Raw genomic sequence first — 17,131 nt, 5'->3', positions numbered from 1 at the left:
CTTAACCTGAAACTGTTCTTATCCTGAAGCACCACTTTAGCTAATGGGGCCTCTTGCTGCCGCTGCACCGCCAGAGCACGATTTCTGTTCTCATCCTGAAGCAAAGTTCTTAACCTGAAGCACTATTTCTGGGTTAGTGGAGTCTGTAACCTGAAGTGTATGTAACCTGAAGTGTATGTAACCTGAGGTACCACTGTATTTAGTTTTAAACACTCTAGGGGCACAATCAAATTTCATTTTCGTTTTCTCTGTAATTTCTGGTTGTGCATGAATGGAACTCTTTCTTTGTGCATGGAAGTTCCAAAAGGCTAGCAGAATATTGAGTGTTTTTCCTGTCCAGCGTGTTGTGATGAAAGGAACAAATGTAATTTCTTTAGAGAGTTCTGTTAAGCACTGGAGCATTGTGTAGCAATGGCAAGGAAATTCATTAATGAATTGGAGGGGTTCTGTTGATGGGTGTAACATACACAGTTCCATTTGAAACAAAAACAAACCTGGTCTTTCCCCCTTGCCTTAGTTGGACACTCGACACTTTCTTTGTTTTCTGCATATTGAAAATCTGACTGTCTTCAGAATTCTATTTTGTTCTTAAAGCTTTCCTTTCTCACGGAGGTGGGTGAAACTTTGAAATACACAGGCGCTATCTGCTGAAAAGCCAAAATTAGAACAGATTTGTCTGTGACTTCTTTTGGCCTGCATAGTTTCTTCTCCTTCCCCACACATCTGTCTTTTCCATTAATCTTGCCACTTCCTCCTTCTGCCCTATTTTTCCTTCCTTCCACATCCAATCTCTACTCAAGCATCATTAATTCTGTAAAAATCCAAAAATGACAGCTAGAATAGATTATTCTAATCTGATGCCGAAAAAGATGCTTTGCATGCTTTTATTCCATGCAGATGCTGTCTTATCTAGCTTCCCCCCCCCCTTTTGTACAGAGGGGAGAAGGTCCTTCCACCAGGTCTTGTGTCCCCTTTTATTAGGCCACTAGTAAGACTACTTTTCAGAACAAATAAACAAGTCAGTACTTAGTAAGGACTGTTGCTCTAAAAGGAAACTTTTTTTTCATTGCCTATGAAAGTTTGCCAACAGGAAAATAACTTTTGTTGCATATCAGCAGCAGCTGCTGATACTAGTTAAGGGCAGATAGAGATGCTCTGTGCTTATTTTTGAGGTTTCTGTATTCCTTAGGTTGTGTGGGCTACCAAGACATGTCAGAGACTTTCTCCCTCCTTTCACTTTTTTACCCCTGAAGGTGTTGTTGCTTAAGTGAGAAGCATTTTGCCTAGAAGGGGGCAGCGGCTACAAATGCATTCAGTTGTACCCGAACTTTAAATGATGATGCCACGTTAGTGAATGTTGAGCATAGGATCTTATTCTGTCTCCTGCGGCAGCACAAAGGAAGCTACCAGTGTACTTCATGGTGACATTTAATCTTTCCCAGTTGAGAGCCATATACTTTCATGGAATGACACTTCCTTTCCTGGTGTGAATGAATGGGAAATACCAGGCTGGTAATTCAGCTCAAAAATCCTTGACTTAGTGAAGTGCATAGCACACTGATTCTCATGACCGACCTCAGCTTCTATGACTGATTTCATCACCCATGACTCCAGTAACAAATGTTGACTTGCATGTTTGAGGCAGCCATCACATGTGAGAAAGACCACAGGTAAAGCTTACCTGTCACCTCACATAACCTCAAACAGGACCTGGCATGGTGTAGTGACTAAGAGCTATTGAGCTGTGAGCCTGGAAGCCAAAAAATTCAAGGGTATTATTCAGCACACTCACTCCATCAGCTCAAGGACTTTTGGCTGTACAGTGGGACTACCTCACTCCAGGCAGCCGGTAAATCTGTTCTGGGTTTTCCCCCAACCTCCAAGAGTGGATTTGGAGAGGGTGGAGGTACATGTATGGAGAGGAGGGGGAGACAGTTCTGTTGCCCAAAAAGAAATCCTTGAGCTAATGGAATGTGGGATACCTCCCCAAATCCCATAGTGTAGAATTATAGAATTTAGAGCTGAAATGGCCCTTGGTGGTTATCCATTACAAGAGAAGACATTGTTCCTGTGCCTAAATTGCTCCAGAAAATGAGAGCTGGCTACCTCCTGAGGTGGTGTTTCCCACTATCAAACAGCTCTTTGCATTAAGAAGTGTTTTTTCCTCTGATGTTTAGCTGAAATTATGTTCCTTGCCATTTCAAAACCCATTAGTTTAGGTCCTGCCCACTGGAGCAACAGAGAACAAATCTGCCTTCTCCTCATTGGGCAGCCTTAGGCAAGATGCATTCTCTCTTTCTCAGCTCCACAACCTACAATATGCGGATAATATTGAACAGCTTTATAGGGTTATTATAAGGACTGCTGAGATAATGTGTGTGAAGAATTTTGAATACCCAGGCCTTATACAATTGCCAAGTATTTACGGTTACTAATAATTCCCCGCCCCCCCCCCATGCAGGTACTTTGCATCCTCAACCAGGAATCATCAAGTTATTATTATTTACTATTATTATATATTACATTTCTGTTATATTAATGTTATGTATGTGTGTGAATCAAGCGTGATGAACACATGTTAATAATTTTTAATTCATTTTCCTTCCTTGTGCTAAAATTGTCCTATCTCCTGGCTTTTAGGCACTATGTGAATGTGCTCTGCAAACTCCTTATGACAGTATGAAACTAGGCATGCTATCTGTACTTTCCACACTGTCGGGGACAATAGCCATCAAACAGTACTTCAGCATTGCTCCAGGTATGAATAGATTAGATCAGCCAAATTTTGGCACACTTTCAATTTTTCCCTGGTGTTGTTGCAGATATTAGTATAAGTGGTGCTTTTCAGTCTTTTGAACACTGTAAATAATGTTGAAAAGTGTGTTTCCTTGGAAGGCACTGCAGCAGTTCAAAAACTGCAGAGCTAATTTTAATCGCATTGTAAGACTACGATAATGACTGAAATTATAAACCAAGAAACTAGTCCCGCGCTACAGTTGCCTTCCACATTAGTATTCTCTGACACCCTTCTTCTCTGCATATGATCATTTTAAAACCTGCACTTCCCTAGCATGAATTAATATGTTAGACAATAAGATAGAATACATTATTTACCTTTTAGTTGCCTGGGTTGCTGTTTTCGCTACACACTGCATTGCATGAACTGATTGGCACATCTGATTTAAACCATCCTCCGCTCTCCAGCTATGTCTCAGGATGGTCTCTAAGTTAATCAGATTGTTGATGCATTCTGTGTTTGGAGTCCTGATTTGGTTTATGTGAAGGCCTATTGATTTTGGAGAAGTTTAAACCCACTTATCTTTGGTAGCTCTTTGAATCTGAATGAATGATTTGTTGTCTTCATATTCCGCTCCTTCTCCAATGAACTTGGAACAGTCTTTCAACCTTGAAACAAGCCCCCTGAAGCAAGGTAGACTGAGAAACGATGAGGATCCCAAAGCCACCCTGCAGACTATTTTTCCGCAAGGGTGTGGAGTATCTACCATTTCACTTAAAAATAAATAAATGGAGGGGCTGATGGAATCTAGGGTATATTGTAGTGATTGGAACTTGCATAAATTTGAGATAAGATGGATGTGGATAGTGTCCATTTGGCTGTTCTGTGTTTTGGAAGAGCAGTATAGTTCTGTGCAGGTTCTACCATGTTGGCTTAAGAGCCAACATTATTTGTAGTCATCTTTGGGTCCTCCCTTCTCCTGTGCATGCTGTTTCTGAGAAAATGCTCACGATAAAGCAAAAGCTCAGCTCTTGGGCCCCCAACCCCCCAGGACTTCTGTCATGAACAAATCACTTGGGTGGGAGGGACAGAGTCATATTTCATTGAGGCATTGAAGAAGCTGAAAAATGACAGCAGCATCCCCTCCCCCAAAGCCTCTAGAGGAAATTTAGAGAGGGACTTGTGCTGCTGCTTCCCTTTCTGGAAGCTTTGCAACTTGCTCAGGCGGATGCACTACACCAGTCTTACTTCTTATTAGAAGACATCTGAAGGCAGGCCTGTATAGGGAGTTTTTAATGTTTGATGTCTTACTGTGTTTTAATTTGTTGGAAGCTACCCAGAGTGGCTGGGATAACCGAGTCCGATGGGTTACCCCTTTATAGCTTAGTTGGAGCTTAGGCAATGCTTCTAACCAGACCATCTTCCTATTTTTCCCTTGCTCTTAAACTGTGGAAAAGAAAATACTGCATGTAATGAACAAGGCTTTGCTGTTTAGTACCCTACTATTTCTCCCTTAGGAGCAACAGCTACGACAACAAGATCATCCGATATAGTCAAACTAGCACAGGAATGCTGTTACCATAATAACCAGGGTATTGCGGCTCATGGAGTCCGAGTTCTGACAAACATAGCTGCTTCATGCCAGGAAAAAGGTAATTCTAAAAGGATGGGTGGGTGGGTGTCATGGTATATCTCCCCATGTTTGATGTAATGTGCTGTGTTTTCCTTTGGAAACAAGTTGAACTCATGTGGACGTCTACCTTTGATGCTAAACTAGAGAGCTCAAGTAATTGCTGTTTACTTTCACTATTTTTCCATTGCTTATGCAGTATTTTGTTGGAATGAGAGCTAAGCATGGTCATCCTAATGTAAATCAGTGCACTGCTCTTAAGTTGACTGGGTGTGAACTGCAGACATTCTGCTCATTTCTCTGCCAGTGTAATAAAAGAGAAATTTTAAGATGGTGTTGCTGCCTTCCAGTTTATAGCCAAATCTAATGGTCATGTGGTTTGGTTTGTTTTTCATTTCACCATTTTCTCCTCCCTAACACTAAGAAATGCATGCAAGCTAGAACTGACAGCATTTGGTGTTTTAAAATTGATGGAATTTATTTGAAACTCATTTGGCTGTGCTGTATTACTGCATCAAGGCATTTCTAGCTCCCAGATTTCCAAATTATGTTAAAGGGGAAATGTTTTGTTCTCTTTCATGGCCATGAGGACCACAGTGGCTAGTATTAAAACAGTCAGGAATTAAAGTTTAAATCTTTGTCCTAGATCTTTTGCCATTGGAGCAGGATGCTGTCTTTGGCCTCGAATCCCTCCTTGTTCTTTGTAGTCAAGACAGCAGTCCAGGTACTCAAGCGACCTTAAAGGTAAATAATAAATCCACCCCCACCAACCCAGTTGTCTTCCATATTAATCTCTGTAAGAGCAATGCAGGTTGTTTTAGTGGGGCCGCTTTTTGTGGTCTGGCTAACTACTTAAAATAGAAATAAATGCCCAAGCACTACAGAATGCACGCAGATCAAGGGCAGGACTCATTAAGTTAGCAAGTCCGGAGTAGCCCAACATTTGCCTCACTGTGCTCTTGTGAACTGGCCACCCCATATAACCAAAGAGTGAGGACTGACATGCAAATGAGTTAACGCCCTTTGTGGAGCAGGTAGTCAGGAAAAATACTTGGGATAGGTGAATATGTAGTTTGTCTCATTGTCGTTCCATACAATAAGTAGTCACATTATATGTGTTGACTGTCTATAGCATGAGTCTCATCTTTGTAAAAACAGAACGGAGATGGGACTAGAGTGCTATCCTATGTTTAAACCACATAAACCACAGTTCGATCCTGGCTTCTTCCAATGAATCATAGTTTAAGCTCAACACAGTTTATCCTTTTTAGGCAGGATATAATCAGCCCAGCTTAGTTTTAAGTTTAGAAGCAGCTGATTATTCCCTAAGCTGGAAGGGTCTGCTGTACAGAAGCTTAAGGGCAGTATCCAACAAAACATTTCCATTAGTGCAAGGACTTCTGGCTCTGCAGCGTAACTTCCATTCCCTCTCCTCTCTCTGTGCACTTCCTAAATCTGAATCCTCCCTGCACGTTCTTTAGTTTAGAGGGTTTGGTGGTTTGGCAGAATGCCTTTGTGTTTTTTGGTTTATCCTTTATTTTGCACCTTCATGGTTACATGAATGTTGTGACCAAAAGCGAGTAGCATTTGATAGATTTGCGATGAATGTTAAAACAAGCGTTTTTTTGTTTTCCCCAAATGCAGATAGCACTCACTTGCATGGTGAAGCTGGCCAAGTGCCGCCCCCACCTGAGCCAGTCCATTGTGGAGTCCTTGTTGACACAGCTGCACAGCGCTCAAGATGCTGCCAGGATTCTCATGTGCCACTGCTTGGCAGCCATTGCCATGCAGTTACCGGTCTTGGGAGACGGAATGCTGGGGGACCTGATGGATCTCTATAAAGTGATTGGACGATCTGCATCTGATAAACAGCAAGAGCTTTTAGTAAGCAACATTGATTCCAGAGATAGCAAACTGGTCCTGGGTACCATTGGATTGAATAATCATTTTGTAAACATGTAGTATTACATGTTGTGTAACAGTCAACTTGCCTCATTGCAGGGAAAACCATGATGCAGTTACAACATTGCTGTGTTTTTTGCTTTCTCTTCTCATCATGGGGTTTCTTTCTCTTTTTTTGGTATCCTTTGCCATGTTTCTTCTGTCCCATTCTTTCACAGCGTTAGCATTCACGTTTAAAAGACTTGTTACTTCTCTTTTCATTTTTGGTTATCAAACCTGTTGTAATAATAGTAATAATGATAATATTTTTTTATTTATACCCCGCCCTCCCCAGCCAAGGCTGGGCTCAGGCAATAATAAAAACAAGTTGAATGAATACAACTTAAAAACAAGATTAAAATACAACATTAGTGTTGTAGAGAAATGCATAGTGGTTTGGGATAACAATTTTACACGAAAGGATTTCATTGCCTCTCGTTTCCTGCCTGTGGTACTGGAGGAATGTGTCTATGAACTTGTGAGAGAGTGAAAGCACATTATGACAAACCACTGGTCCAACAAGTTTGAAAGCATATATCTGGGCAGACCTATCCTTCATCTAACCTATGGTTGCCACTAGTCATGATGCTTTCAAATAACCCCATAATTTTCAAAGCCAAAATGCTTCTGTCTAACAAATATGAGGGATTAGCATCAGAGCACTGTTTTAGAGAGAAGCTTCTTTGGCTACTAGATGAGGTGCTAGATAGACAGTTGGCTTTTTTAATTAAATAATGATGTCACTGGACACCTTGGATTTCATTAAGTCAATGTGATTACTGAAAGAGGTGTGTGTGTGTGTGTAGAGAGAGAGAGAGGAAGAGAGCATTTTTAATACTGTAAATGAAAAAAAACCCCATTGAACTTGATGGTACAGAGGAGTGGCATGTTAAATTGTTTAACTTCTATTAAGTAAGCATCAAACAGATGTTTGTATTTTTCAGCCAGTAAAGGAAACTGAAAAGTCTGCATCCCAAACCTGAAACACATCCATATAGGAGTATATCTGCAGTCTTATTAATCTTAATCCTCCTTCAGTCCAGTAGGTGGCACTTGTTTTACATGGGTGGTCAGCTTGGCCTGGAAATGACAGCACCACTGGAAAAAGTCTTACCCATTTCCACCATGGCTGTAGACAGGACAGCTCAAAGTGGATTTGACGCATCCCATGTCTGCATGGTTTTCGTATTGCCCACCTTATCCAAGTGGCAGCCCTTATGCACACCCCATTTGATTTGAATCTTGCCCAATCCACGGATAATGTGGGTTGGGGAGCGACTTTACTCAGCTGTGGAGGTGTTGAAGCGCATTATGTGGCTGCGGTTTTTTATACATGTGGTGATGTTTTGCTGGGTGCCATAATCACCCCTTCTACTGCTTCCGTTGGTAAGGCACTCTTTGGTGGGCTCAGGCAACACAAATGAACATATAATTAAACTTGCTTTGTGAAAGTCTTATGTATCAGAAAACATGGAGAGAGAGAGAGAGAGGGGGGGGGGGGGTGTTGCATGCACGTGAACAGATATTTGCCCACAGCAGAGCTCAGGTTTCTGAACCTCAGTGAGGGTGTGCAAGTATCAGTTGAGGGCAGCAGGCAACAACTCAGCATTTGAACACATTGCCATCAAGTACCACCCACTAGTGTGGGCGGGAAACATTGAGACAGTTCAATCGAAAGTGCTTGTGTGTGAACAAACATGCACAAACTGCCTTGCCAATGCTAGCCAAGGCAGAGAGGAAGTTCCCTCAGCAATCTTGCTGATGCACAGGGAACAGGCCCCGGGAAGTGGCAGGCTTTGGGCAGAGCTGCCTGATCCCACACACTGCTGTGTGTGAAACTGATAAAGGTATTTCAGATATAATGGGCAGAGGGCTGAAACAGCCTGTTGTTTGCTATACGATATTTTCATGTAATTTTGTTCCAGTTATTTATTGTGACTGTTGTTGCTGAATGTTTTTCTACTTCTTAATATCTTTGTAAGCCTCAGAAGCTTAACAAATGGGAAAGCGTAGAAAAGGACCACCAAAATCAACGGGTTAGAACACCTTCTGTACCAGAAAAGGCCTTTTTGTTTAGGAAAGAGCATGTCTAAAGGTTGGACATGGTAGAGGCTCGTGAAATTATGTATGGTGTGGAGAAAGCAGGTTTTTTGCCCTCTCATATAAGACTAGAAATTGGATCAGTCGGTGAAATGGATTAGCAGTAGATGCAGGACAGAGGAGAAGAAGCACTTCAGACAGCACATAATTTATGGAATTGTGCTCATAAGATGTGAAGGTGACATTAGCTTAGATGGCTTTAAAGGGGGGATTAAGCAAATTCTCACATCAATCATTAGCCATGAGGCAATGCTGAATGCAAGTTGCAAAGCAATAATGCAGAGCTGTTGTTTTAATGCCCTTCTGGTGATACCTGACTGATCACAGGTGCTGATTTGTAGTTTGATTTAGCAGGGCTTTTATGAGGGCATAAAGCCATTTCACTACCATTGGTTGTATCCAGCTAAGTTGTTCTCAGAGTAGACCAGTTGAAATCAGTGGCCTTAAGCTAGACCTACACATTAATTTCAGTGATCCAGTTGTATATAACCCCATGTTTACTTGCCAAAGCTTGCAATCCTTTTCAGACAGACCCACTTGCAAGCAATTTCCACTGAAATCCATGAGACTTTACTGGAGATTAATGTATCCAAGCTCAAGAGTTTTGGGCTGGGTCCTAAGCTCTATTGGAAGTGTGTTTGGTATTAGAGTGGTTAACCTTTCAAATAAAGTAACAGAAACTATTCAAATGTAGCACTAAACCGTGGTTTACAGAGTATGAACCTTGGACTCTGCCTTCCCCCTCTATATTCCTCCTGTTGTGGTCAGAGATTGAATAAAGTACTTACCACTCCTGGTTTAGCAGCAATGCTGTTTTGTCTAAACCTAGTAAACTATGGTTTGTGTAACCCGCCGTTTCCCCACAAACCAGGACTGCATTGCAGTTTGATCCTAATTTGTCATTGTGATTCTGATTGGAAGGCAAATTTACTAGTTTTTTACTAGTAAATTTACTAGTGAACCAGGTACATAACTACAGTCGTACCTTGGATGTCAAACGGAATCTGTTCTGAAAGTCTGTTTGACTTCCAAAATGTTCAGAAACCAAGGCGCGGCTTCCGATTGGCTGCAGGATTCCAAAGAACGTTCGCAAACTGGAACATTCACTTCTGGGTTTGCGGTGTTCAGGAGCCAAAATGTTTGACTTGCAAGGCGTTCAGGATCCAAGGTATGACTGTATTCATTGTGCAAGTGGGGTGTGTGTGTGTGTGTGTGTGTGTGTGTGTGTGTGTGTGGACCTGATGAGACCAAAACTCATGCTGGTGATGGCAGACTATGATTCCACATTATTTGTGGCTAGGGACTGTGTGATCTATTTTTTCATTCAGCTTTGCGCTATTCCTTCCTTGTTAGGTATCTCTTGCTACTGTGATATTTGTTGCCAGCCAGAAGACTTTATCCTCTGAAGTGAAAACTGTTATCAAACAACAGCTTGAAAATGTCTCCAATGGATGGACAGCTTACAGGATAGCCAGACAAGCTTCCAGAATGGTATGTGTGATCCATAATTTATAATTCAGGTTTCCCCAATAAGCAAGGCTAATTGACTGAGTTGAAAGTAACTCTTTGTACTCCTTAAATTCCCCATGAAGACTGTAACCTTTTGGGGAGATAGCTGCCCCACCTACGTGATCCAAAGTGGCTGCATTCCCCTCCCCACGTACTAGGGTCTTTTTTAAAGAATAAGGAGTATAGTTAAAATATGTGAAAGCATGCTAAATTTAAACAATTCTACCTGCCAGATTCCAGCTATTGATGGACCAATTCCCCTCAGCTAATTTTACAACAACAAAAAAGTCAGCTGATTTCATTGGAGGCATGGTAGGGTCTGGATACCATTTTGTAGAGTCCCATTTTGGCAGCTGTTAATTGGAGCACTCATCTTGAGCAGGGGCACTATTTTAGATTTCATTGGGAAAGACTAAGGCCTTTCAGTGGGGAGAGCAAGATTCTCAGCAAGGTTCCACTTGTGGGATATATTAAAGCTTTAAATGGCAAGAACGACTTTGAAATGTTTTTAACGATTTCATATTATTCTGATCCTGTTTTATCGTTTGGTTTAAGTGCAGAGTTTTGTTTTTGTTCTGTAAATCTCTCTCTTGTTGCCCTGCACAGGGTAACCATGGCATGGCCAGAGAGCTGTATCAAAGCTTGCTGACTCAGGTGGCTTCAGAACACTTCTACTTCTGGCTAAACAGCTTGAAGGAGTTCTCCCATGCAGAGCAGTGCCTGACAGGGCTGCAAAAGGATGATTATAGTTCAGCACTTTCCTGTATTGCTGAGTCACTGAAATCTTACCACAAAGGAATAGCATCCTTAACGGTCAGTGTGAATTCTCCCCCCCCCCCTTTACTTGTTGCAGACCTGTAGGTTAAAGCAATTGTCCTTTTTCACTGCCGTTTCTAACTAGACTCTTCTTCAAATGTCTTGGGAGAACAAATGTTGCGCTTACACCTACTTTCTTAAGCAGCAGTAGCTTATTCCAGCAAGAACTTTAGCGTTTAAGATCTTCACCTTCTTTCTGTCTACATGGCCATCTGAGTGGATTGGTCGCTACCGAATTGGCATGTTGGCAGTGCAAGACTCCAGCAATAATTTCACCAGTAAGGCAGCTTACTCCTGTAATAATTAAACCAGTAAACTACTGCTGTTTGACAGAGTAGGTATGAACCCAGTGCTTTCATGCTCACATTAACATTTATCATCACATGAGTGCACAGGAGGCAGAGATTGAACAATAGCAATCTTGGCTGCAGTATGAACGATCTCGGATTCCTTGTGCAATCAGCCAAGAGTCACCAGAGTTCTCTTCCATAAAACGAAGACCTTTCCTCCCCTTTTGTTTACCTTCGGTTGCATTTGCCGGAATGGAACTGTGTTCTGCATTCTTGAAATGCTTAGCCAGGGAGAGGGACTTGCCCTGCTGCACTGGAAATATATTATGCAGTAGAGAAACAGCAACTAATTTGTATTTTGGTTACATGAACAACGACATCATTTGTGGATTATTTGCATTAATGTGTTGGAGGCTCGGCTTGACCTTATTATGGACCATGTTGCATAAGCTTATTCTGACATAAATAACCAATCCAAGAAATTCTGGATCTACCACTTAAAATGGGTGTGGGAAGCATGAGACGTGGCCAAGTAATGAATATGCATTCTTAAGCTTCTTCTTCTTTTTCAAAGCTTTGCTCAGTTCAGTATGTTGTTGTGGTTAGAACATTGGACTGAATTTAGGCAGGCAGAGATCAATCCAGCCTCACCCCAGAGGTCCAGAGGTGAATTTGACTTGGTCTCTCGCAGACCAAGAGGTCTACCTCGCAGGTTTGTGGTGAGGATAGGAATGGCCCTATATCCTCTGTCCTGATTTTTCATTGCCATGGCTATTCAAAGAGCCAGAAAAGCCATTTTCTCCTCAGGGAAGGGGGAGAGCCTGCAAAAAGAGCACCTTGAGGGGGATACATGTTGTGGTGAGACACAGCTTGTCCAAACTTAAATCTCAAAAATTACAGGATATAAATACATTGTCTTCAAAGTGAGTCCCTTGATGTGGTAGGAAGAAGACAGGCTCAAGGCTTATTTAACTTGCCAGTTCTATTGAATTGCTGCAGTCCTGTGTTGCACAATGTGTGCGTGAACATTTCTGACTCCAGAAGAAGGCAATTTGTCAGCTCAGGCAAGCAGAAATAAGATAGAGCTTGGTTTATATGGAGCAGAAAATGTATTTAATTGCTTATCGTGACAAAAATAGTGCCCATTTCAATAGAAGAACCACAGTATGAGAAAATTGATGTTTTAGGTTGCCTTTGCAATGTATGTGCCCTAGTTTGAGCCTTTTATTAACCTAGTAATTGTTTCTTATGAAGCTTTAAAAAGGCAGCTAAGTAGTTTGTTCATCTCTCTGGGCAAATACTGATTTGGTTGTTTCATGTGTCTTTTATTGTGCCCTTTGTATATGGAAATCACAGAGCTTTGTTTATTAGCTTGGACATCCGCAGAACTCTGACAAATATGTTAATTCAGAAAGTATTGCTGCTGAATGCATACAAGCTGTATGTCTACATGCCATTTACAAATGCATATGCTCTGTCCTTTTCTTTCTCCTCTGTCTCCCTTTACCTCTTTGGCCCTTAACTTTGGTTCTCAAGCCAATCTAGGATCCGAATATCATCCTTCACAAAGGCTGGACAAATACATATCCTTATATCCTTCCTTAGAAATCTGCTGCTATTCTGGCTGCTCATTTTTAAAATTGGCACTGGAAAACACAGCTGCTTCTCCCTTTCCTTCAGCTCTGGCCACACATTCTCGTAATGCTTGCGTGATGATGAATTTTTGAAGGTGCCTAGTGCAGAGAGAAAGGAGGTATTGGAAATTAAGACCTTGCTCTACTTGGTGGAGACCACTATTGGGGTGATTATGAGTTTGAGGGAGATGTGACGGGGTGGAGGGATGGGGTCATTGGTTCTAGCAGGGTTACAGATAGCCCATCTCTGGACTCCCCAATCCTGGGTCTTTTGCATATGAAGCTTCTCATCTGCCGGACCTTCTGATTTAATCGTGGATGAGGGAAGTGACCTGGCATGCATCTCCATGAGCTGGGTGAGCTAATTGGGTGGAGTGGATCTGAGGACTGACTTAGAAGGCCTGAGACACTGACAGGTTGGGGATTCTGCTGTTTTTTGCATCGGACTTGGTAATTCTTGCGGCACTCGTAAAAAACAAAGTAGATCTCACAGGCCTGAACTCTACCCACTCCTAATCTAAATTACGTTTCCTTATTAATCTAAATCTTGTAAAAGTCTACCCCCCTGCTCCAAGCAGCAGTAGCAACTTCTGAATATCTGTGGGAGCTGTCATCCATAAAGTTCACCCGTGGAATGTTCTTCTGAATACTAATAAATAATAATAATAATAATAATAATAATAATAATAATAATAATAATTTATTATTTATACCCTGCCCATCTGGCTGGGTTTCCCCAGCCACTCTGGGCGGCTTCCAAAAGAATATTAAAATACTGTGATACATCAAACATTAAAAGCTTCCCTAAACAGGGCTGCCTTCAGATGTCTTCTAAAAGTCTGGTAGTTGTTGTTCTCTTTGACATCTGGTGGGAGGGCGTTCCACAGGGAGGGCGCCACTACCGAGAAGGCCCTCTGCCTGGTTCCCTGTAACCTTACTTCTCGCAATGAGGGAACCGCCAGAAGGCCCTCGGTGCTGGACCTCAGTGTCCGGGTAGAACGATGGAGGTGGAGACGCTCCTTCAGGTATACTGGACCGAGGCCGTTTAGGGCTTTAAAGGTCAGCACCAACACTTTGAATTGTGCTCGGAAACGTACTGGGAGCCAATGTAGGTCTTTCAAGACCGGTGTTATATGGTCTCGGCGGCCGTTCCCAGTCACCAGTCTGGCTGCTGCATTCTGGATTAGTTGTAGTTTCCGGGTCACCTTCAAAGGTAGCCCCACGTAGAGCGCATTGCAGTAGTCCAAGCGGGAGATAACCAGAGCATGCACCACTCTGGCGAGGCAGTCCGCGGGCAGATAGGGTCTCAGCCTACGTACCAGATGGAGCTGGTACACAGCTGCCCTGGACACGGATTTAACCTGTGCCTCCATGGACAGCTGTGAGTCCAAAATGACTCCCAGGCTGCGCACCTGGTCCTTCAGGGGCACGGTTACCCCATTCAGGACCAGGGAATCCTCCACACCTGCCCGCCTCCTGTCCCCCAGAAACAGTACTTCTGTCTTGTCAGGATTCAATCTCAATCTGTTTGCCGCCATCCATCCTCCAACCGCCTCCAGACACTCACACAGGACCGTCACCGCCTTCACTGGTTCTGATTTGAAAGAAAGGTAGAGCTGGGTATCAGCTGCATACTGATGAACACCCAGCCCAAACCCCCTGATGATCTCTCCCAGCGGCTGCATGTAGATGTTGAAAAGCATAGGGGAGAGGACAGAACCCTGAGGCACCCCACAAGTGAGAGCCCAGGGGTCTGAACACTCATCCCCCACCACCACTTTCTGAACACGGCCCAGGAGGAAGGAGCGGAACCACTGTATGACAGTACCCCCAGCTCCCAGCCCCTCAAGACGGTCCAGAAGGATGTTATGGTCGATGGTATCAAATGCCGCTGAGAGATCCAGCAGAACTAGGAAACAGCTCTCACCTTTGTCCCTAGCCCGCCGGAGATCATCAACCAGTGCGACCAAGGCAGTTTCAGTCCCGTGATGAGGCCTGAATCCCGATTGGAAGGGATCCAAATGGTCCGCTTCTTCCAGGCGTGCCTGGAGTTGTTCAGCAACCACTCGCTCAATCACCTTGCCCAAGAATGGAAGATTTGAGACAGGGCAATAGTTGGCCATCGTGGCAGCATCTAAAGATGGTTTTTTAAGAAGCGGTTTAATAACCGCCTCTTTCAACGGGTCTGGGAAGGCTCCCTCACGGAGGGAAGCATTCACCACCCCACGAAGCCCATCGCCCAGCCCTTCCCGGCTAGCTTTTATAAGCCAGGATGGGCAAGGATCCAGGAGACAGGTGGTTGGTTTCACTCGTCCAAGCAGCCTGTCCACATCCTCGGAGGTAACAGATTGGAATTGATCCCACGCAATTTGACTAGACAGGACTCTAGCACTCTCCCGCCCTGGCCCTGCTCCCACGGTGGCGTCTACCTCTTCCCGAATCTGAGCGACTTTATCTGCAAAAAACTTTGCAAAATCATTGCAGGAGATCATGTGGCCCACAAATATCCCACATTATCTAAACAAAGTGTTCTTCTAGAGAAATGATTTCTAAAATTGAAAGGGCATTCTTCAGTGGCTTTTGGCTTAGGTCACCAGTCTCAAAGTTCTGACTCTGTGTTTTGTTTGTCTTTCAGGCTGCCAGCACACCCCTTAACCCTTTGAGCTTTCAGTGCGGGTTTGTCAAACTCCGGATTGACCTCCTTCAGGCTTTCTCTCAGCTCATCTGCACTTGTAATAGCCTGAAGACTAGTCCTCCACCTGCCATTGCCACAACCATTGTCATGACCTCAGGCAGTGACCTTCAGCGGTGTGGACGCATTTCCAACCAGGCATGTGCTCCAGTTTGTCCCTGTTATGAACGTGCAATTATATTTTTTACTTGGCTTGGTGTGCCGAGATGAAAACAATGAACAGTGAAAACTGACCAAAAAAGTGACCAGTAGCTGCAATTCAGCCGATCATTAAAGGATGAGGCTCCTTTTGCAATGGGCAGAAGCCACAGTGTTCTCCTATAAACATGTTGAAAAGGTACAGACCTTCTGCAGAACGAATATTGTTTAGCGCCTGTGCCCAGGAGCTATGAACCCCCATCATCCCTGACCACAGGTCACACTGGCAGGGAATTATCAGAGCTGGAATCCAATAACATTTAGAGGCCTACATGTTCCCCATCTCTGATTTAGCATAGTAAGATCTGTTTCATGATGCCCTGCTAAAGGTTGTACCTTATATGGAGGCCAGAAACATAGCTTTTTCAGTGAAAGGTGCTCCCAGTGGAAGTACTTAGTCTCCCCTCCTTGCTTGCCTTCTGGGGCATGTTAGCACTTCAACTTCACAGAATGCATATGGCCGTTGATTTGTTAAGATGTTCCTGCCCTGCTTTAGTCTTGCTTGCACCAGAGTTAATCTCCTACAGTGAATCCTCCAATCTTGTCCCCTTTGCTCCTCCCTCCTAGTGCATGGAGGAAACTAAACAAAATCTCTGGCTTACAAGAATGCCAGAACTGGGGGTGGTGGTTTGTTTCAGTTCAACAAACCATGATAAGTAAGCCAAAAACAATCTTCAGTGTGCATAAGATCAGATATACATTGACCCAGTTCAGTCGTCACATCAAGCCATAGTTAGGGGTATTCACAATGACTCATTATGTGGGCTATTTTGACCCATTCTCCAACATACAAACACACCCCTCATAAGGGAGGGGGAAATATATCAACTGTGGAGTTTATTTCCCCCTCTATCAGCCCCCTTGACCTTCTGCCTGGGCTGGTATGAGATTGGAAAGGTTTTGGATTCTCCCTACCCCACTGAATTGCTTTGTCCCATAAATGAGTACCCTGCATTTTGGCACACAAGGATCCTCCAAAATTGCCACAAAATACACTTTGAAAATTCATAAAGCAAACTAGAGCAAATTAATAATATTAAAAAAAAATCTAGTATCAGAGATTTCAACCTTCAGATTCCACAAGTCTGGCAGAGTGCCGTGGTTTTCATTTGCCTCTTAAAAGCAAGACTTGATTTAGCCAGGCAGGTCTTACAGAAGAGAATATTCCACAATAGAAAAGGCCCTGCTCCTAATAGAGCCTAACCTAATTTAGATGGGCAGGGTGGGGGAAAGGCAAGAATTGGATTGTGAGGCAGGATCAGGGAGAAATCTGAAGAGCAAATTGGCAGGGAGGAGGGACTTGGACGGTGCAAGAAGTGAGGCAAAAGGCAACTTTCAACAGGGCAAAGAGAGAACTGATACGTTTGAGGTGCAAGTTGTAATTGGATTCTGAGCAGCTTGCCAAGAATCGCCTGCTGGTTCTATATGTTAGGGGCTGCTAATGGGAGCCAAAGAAAGCAGGGAAGCTCAGTTGGCTTCAGGCGAACCTGCATCCCAAGACAGGATGGAGAGAAGGTACAGTCTTGCCAGCTGAGCCAGTGATATGAGGGCTCAGCGCAGGGGTTCTGTGGTGTATTTGTTTGA

The 17,131-nt window shown here is 43.4% G+C and overlaps 1 protein-coding gene across 3 annotated transcripts in view; it reads left to right on the top strand.

The window, feature by feature from the left end:
* INTS7 (integrator complex subunit 7) overlaps positions 1 to 17,131 on the top strand; it is a 45,114-nt gene that overhangs the window by 11,783 nt on the left and 16,200 nt on the right. For all 3 annotated transcript variants that reach the window (XM_077925562.1, XM_077925563.1, XM_077925564.1), the window contains 7 exons: positions 2,641 to 2,758; positions 4,255 to 4,389; positions 5,014 to 5,111; positions 6,012 to 6,251; positions 9,762 to 9,899; positions 10,524 to 10,730; positions 15,293 to 15,487. In XM_077925562.1, coding sequence (XP_077781688.1) covers positions 2,641 to 2,758; positions 4,255 to 4,389; positions 5,014 to 5,111; positions 6,012 to 6,251; positions 9,762 to 9,899; positions 10,524 to 10,730; positions 15,293 to 15,487 — 1,131 coding nt within the window. The remainder of the gene's footprint in view (positions 1 to 2,640; positions 2,759 to 4,254; positions 4,390 to 5,013; positions 5,112 to 6,011; positions 6,252 to 9,761; positions 9,900 to 10,523; positions 10,731 to 15,292; positions 15,488 to 17,131) is intronic.

Source organism: Podarcis muralis, chromosome 3, assembly GCF_964188315.1.
Source record: "Podarcis muralis chromosome 3, rPodMur119.hap1.1, whole genome shotgun sequence".
Lineage (NCBI taxonomy): Eukaryota > Metazoa > Chordata > Lepidosauria > Squamata > Lacertidae > Podarcis > Podarcis muralis.
The sequence above is the reverse complement of the archived record's forward strand: the minus strand, read 5'-3'. Positions and strand labels throughout refer to the sequence as shown.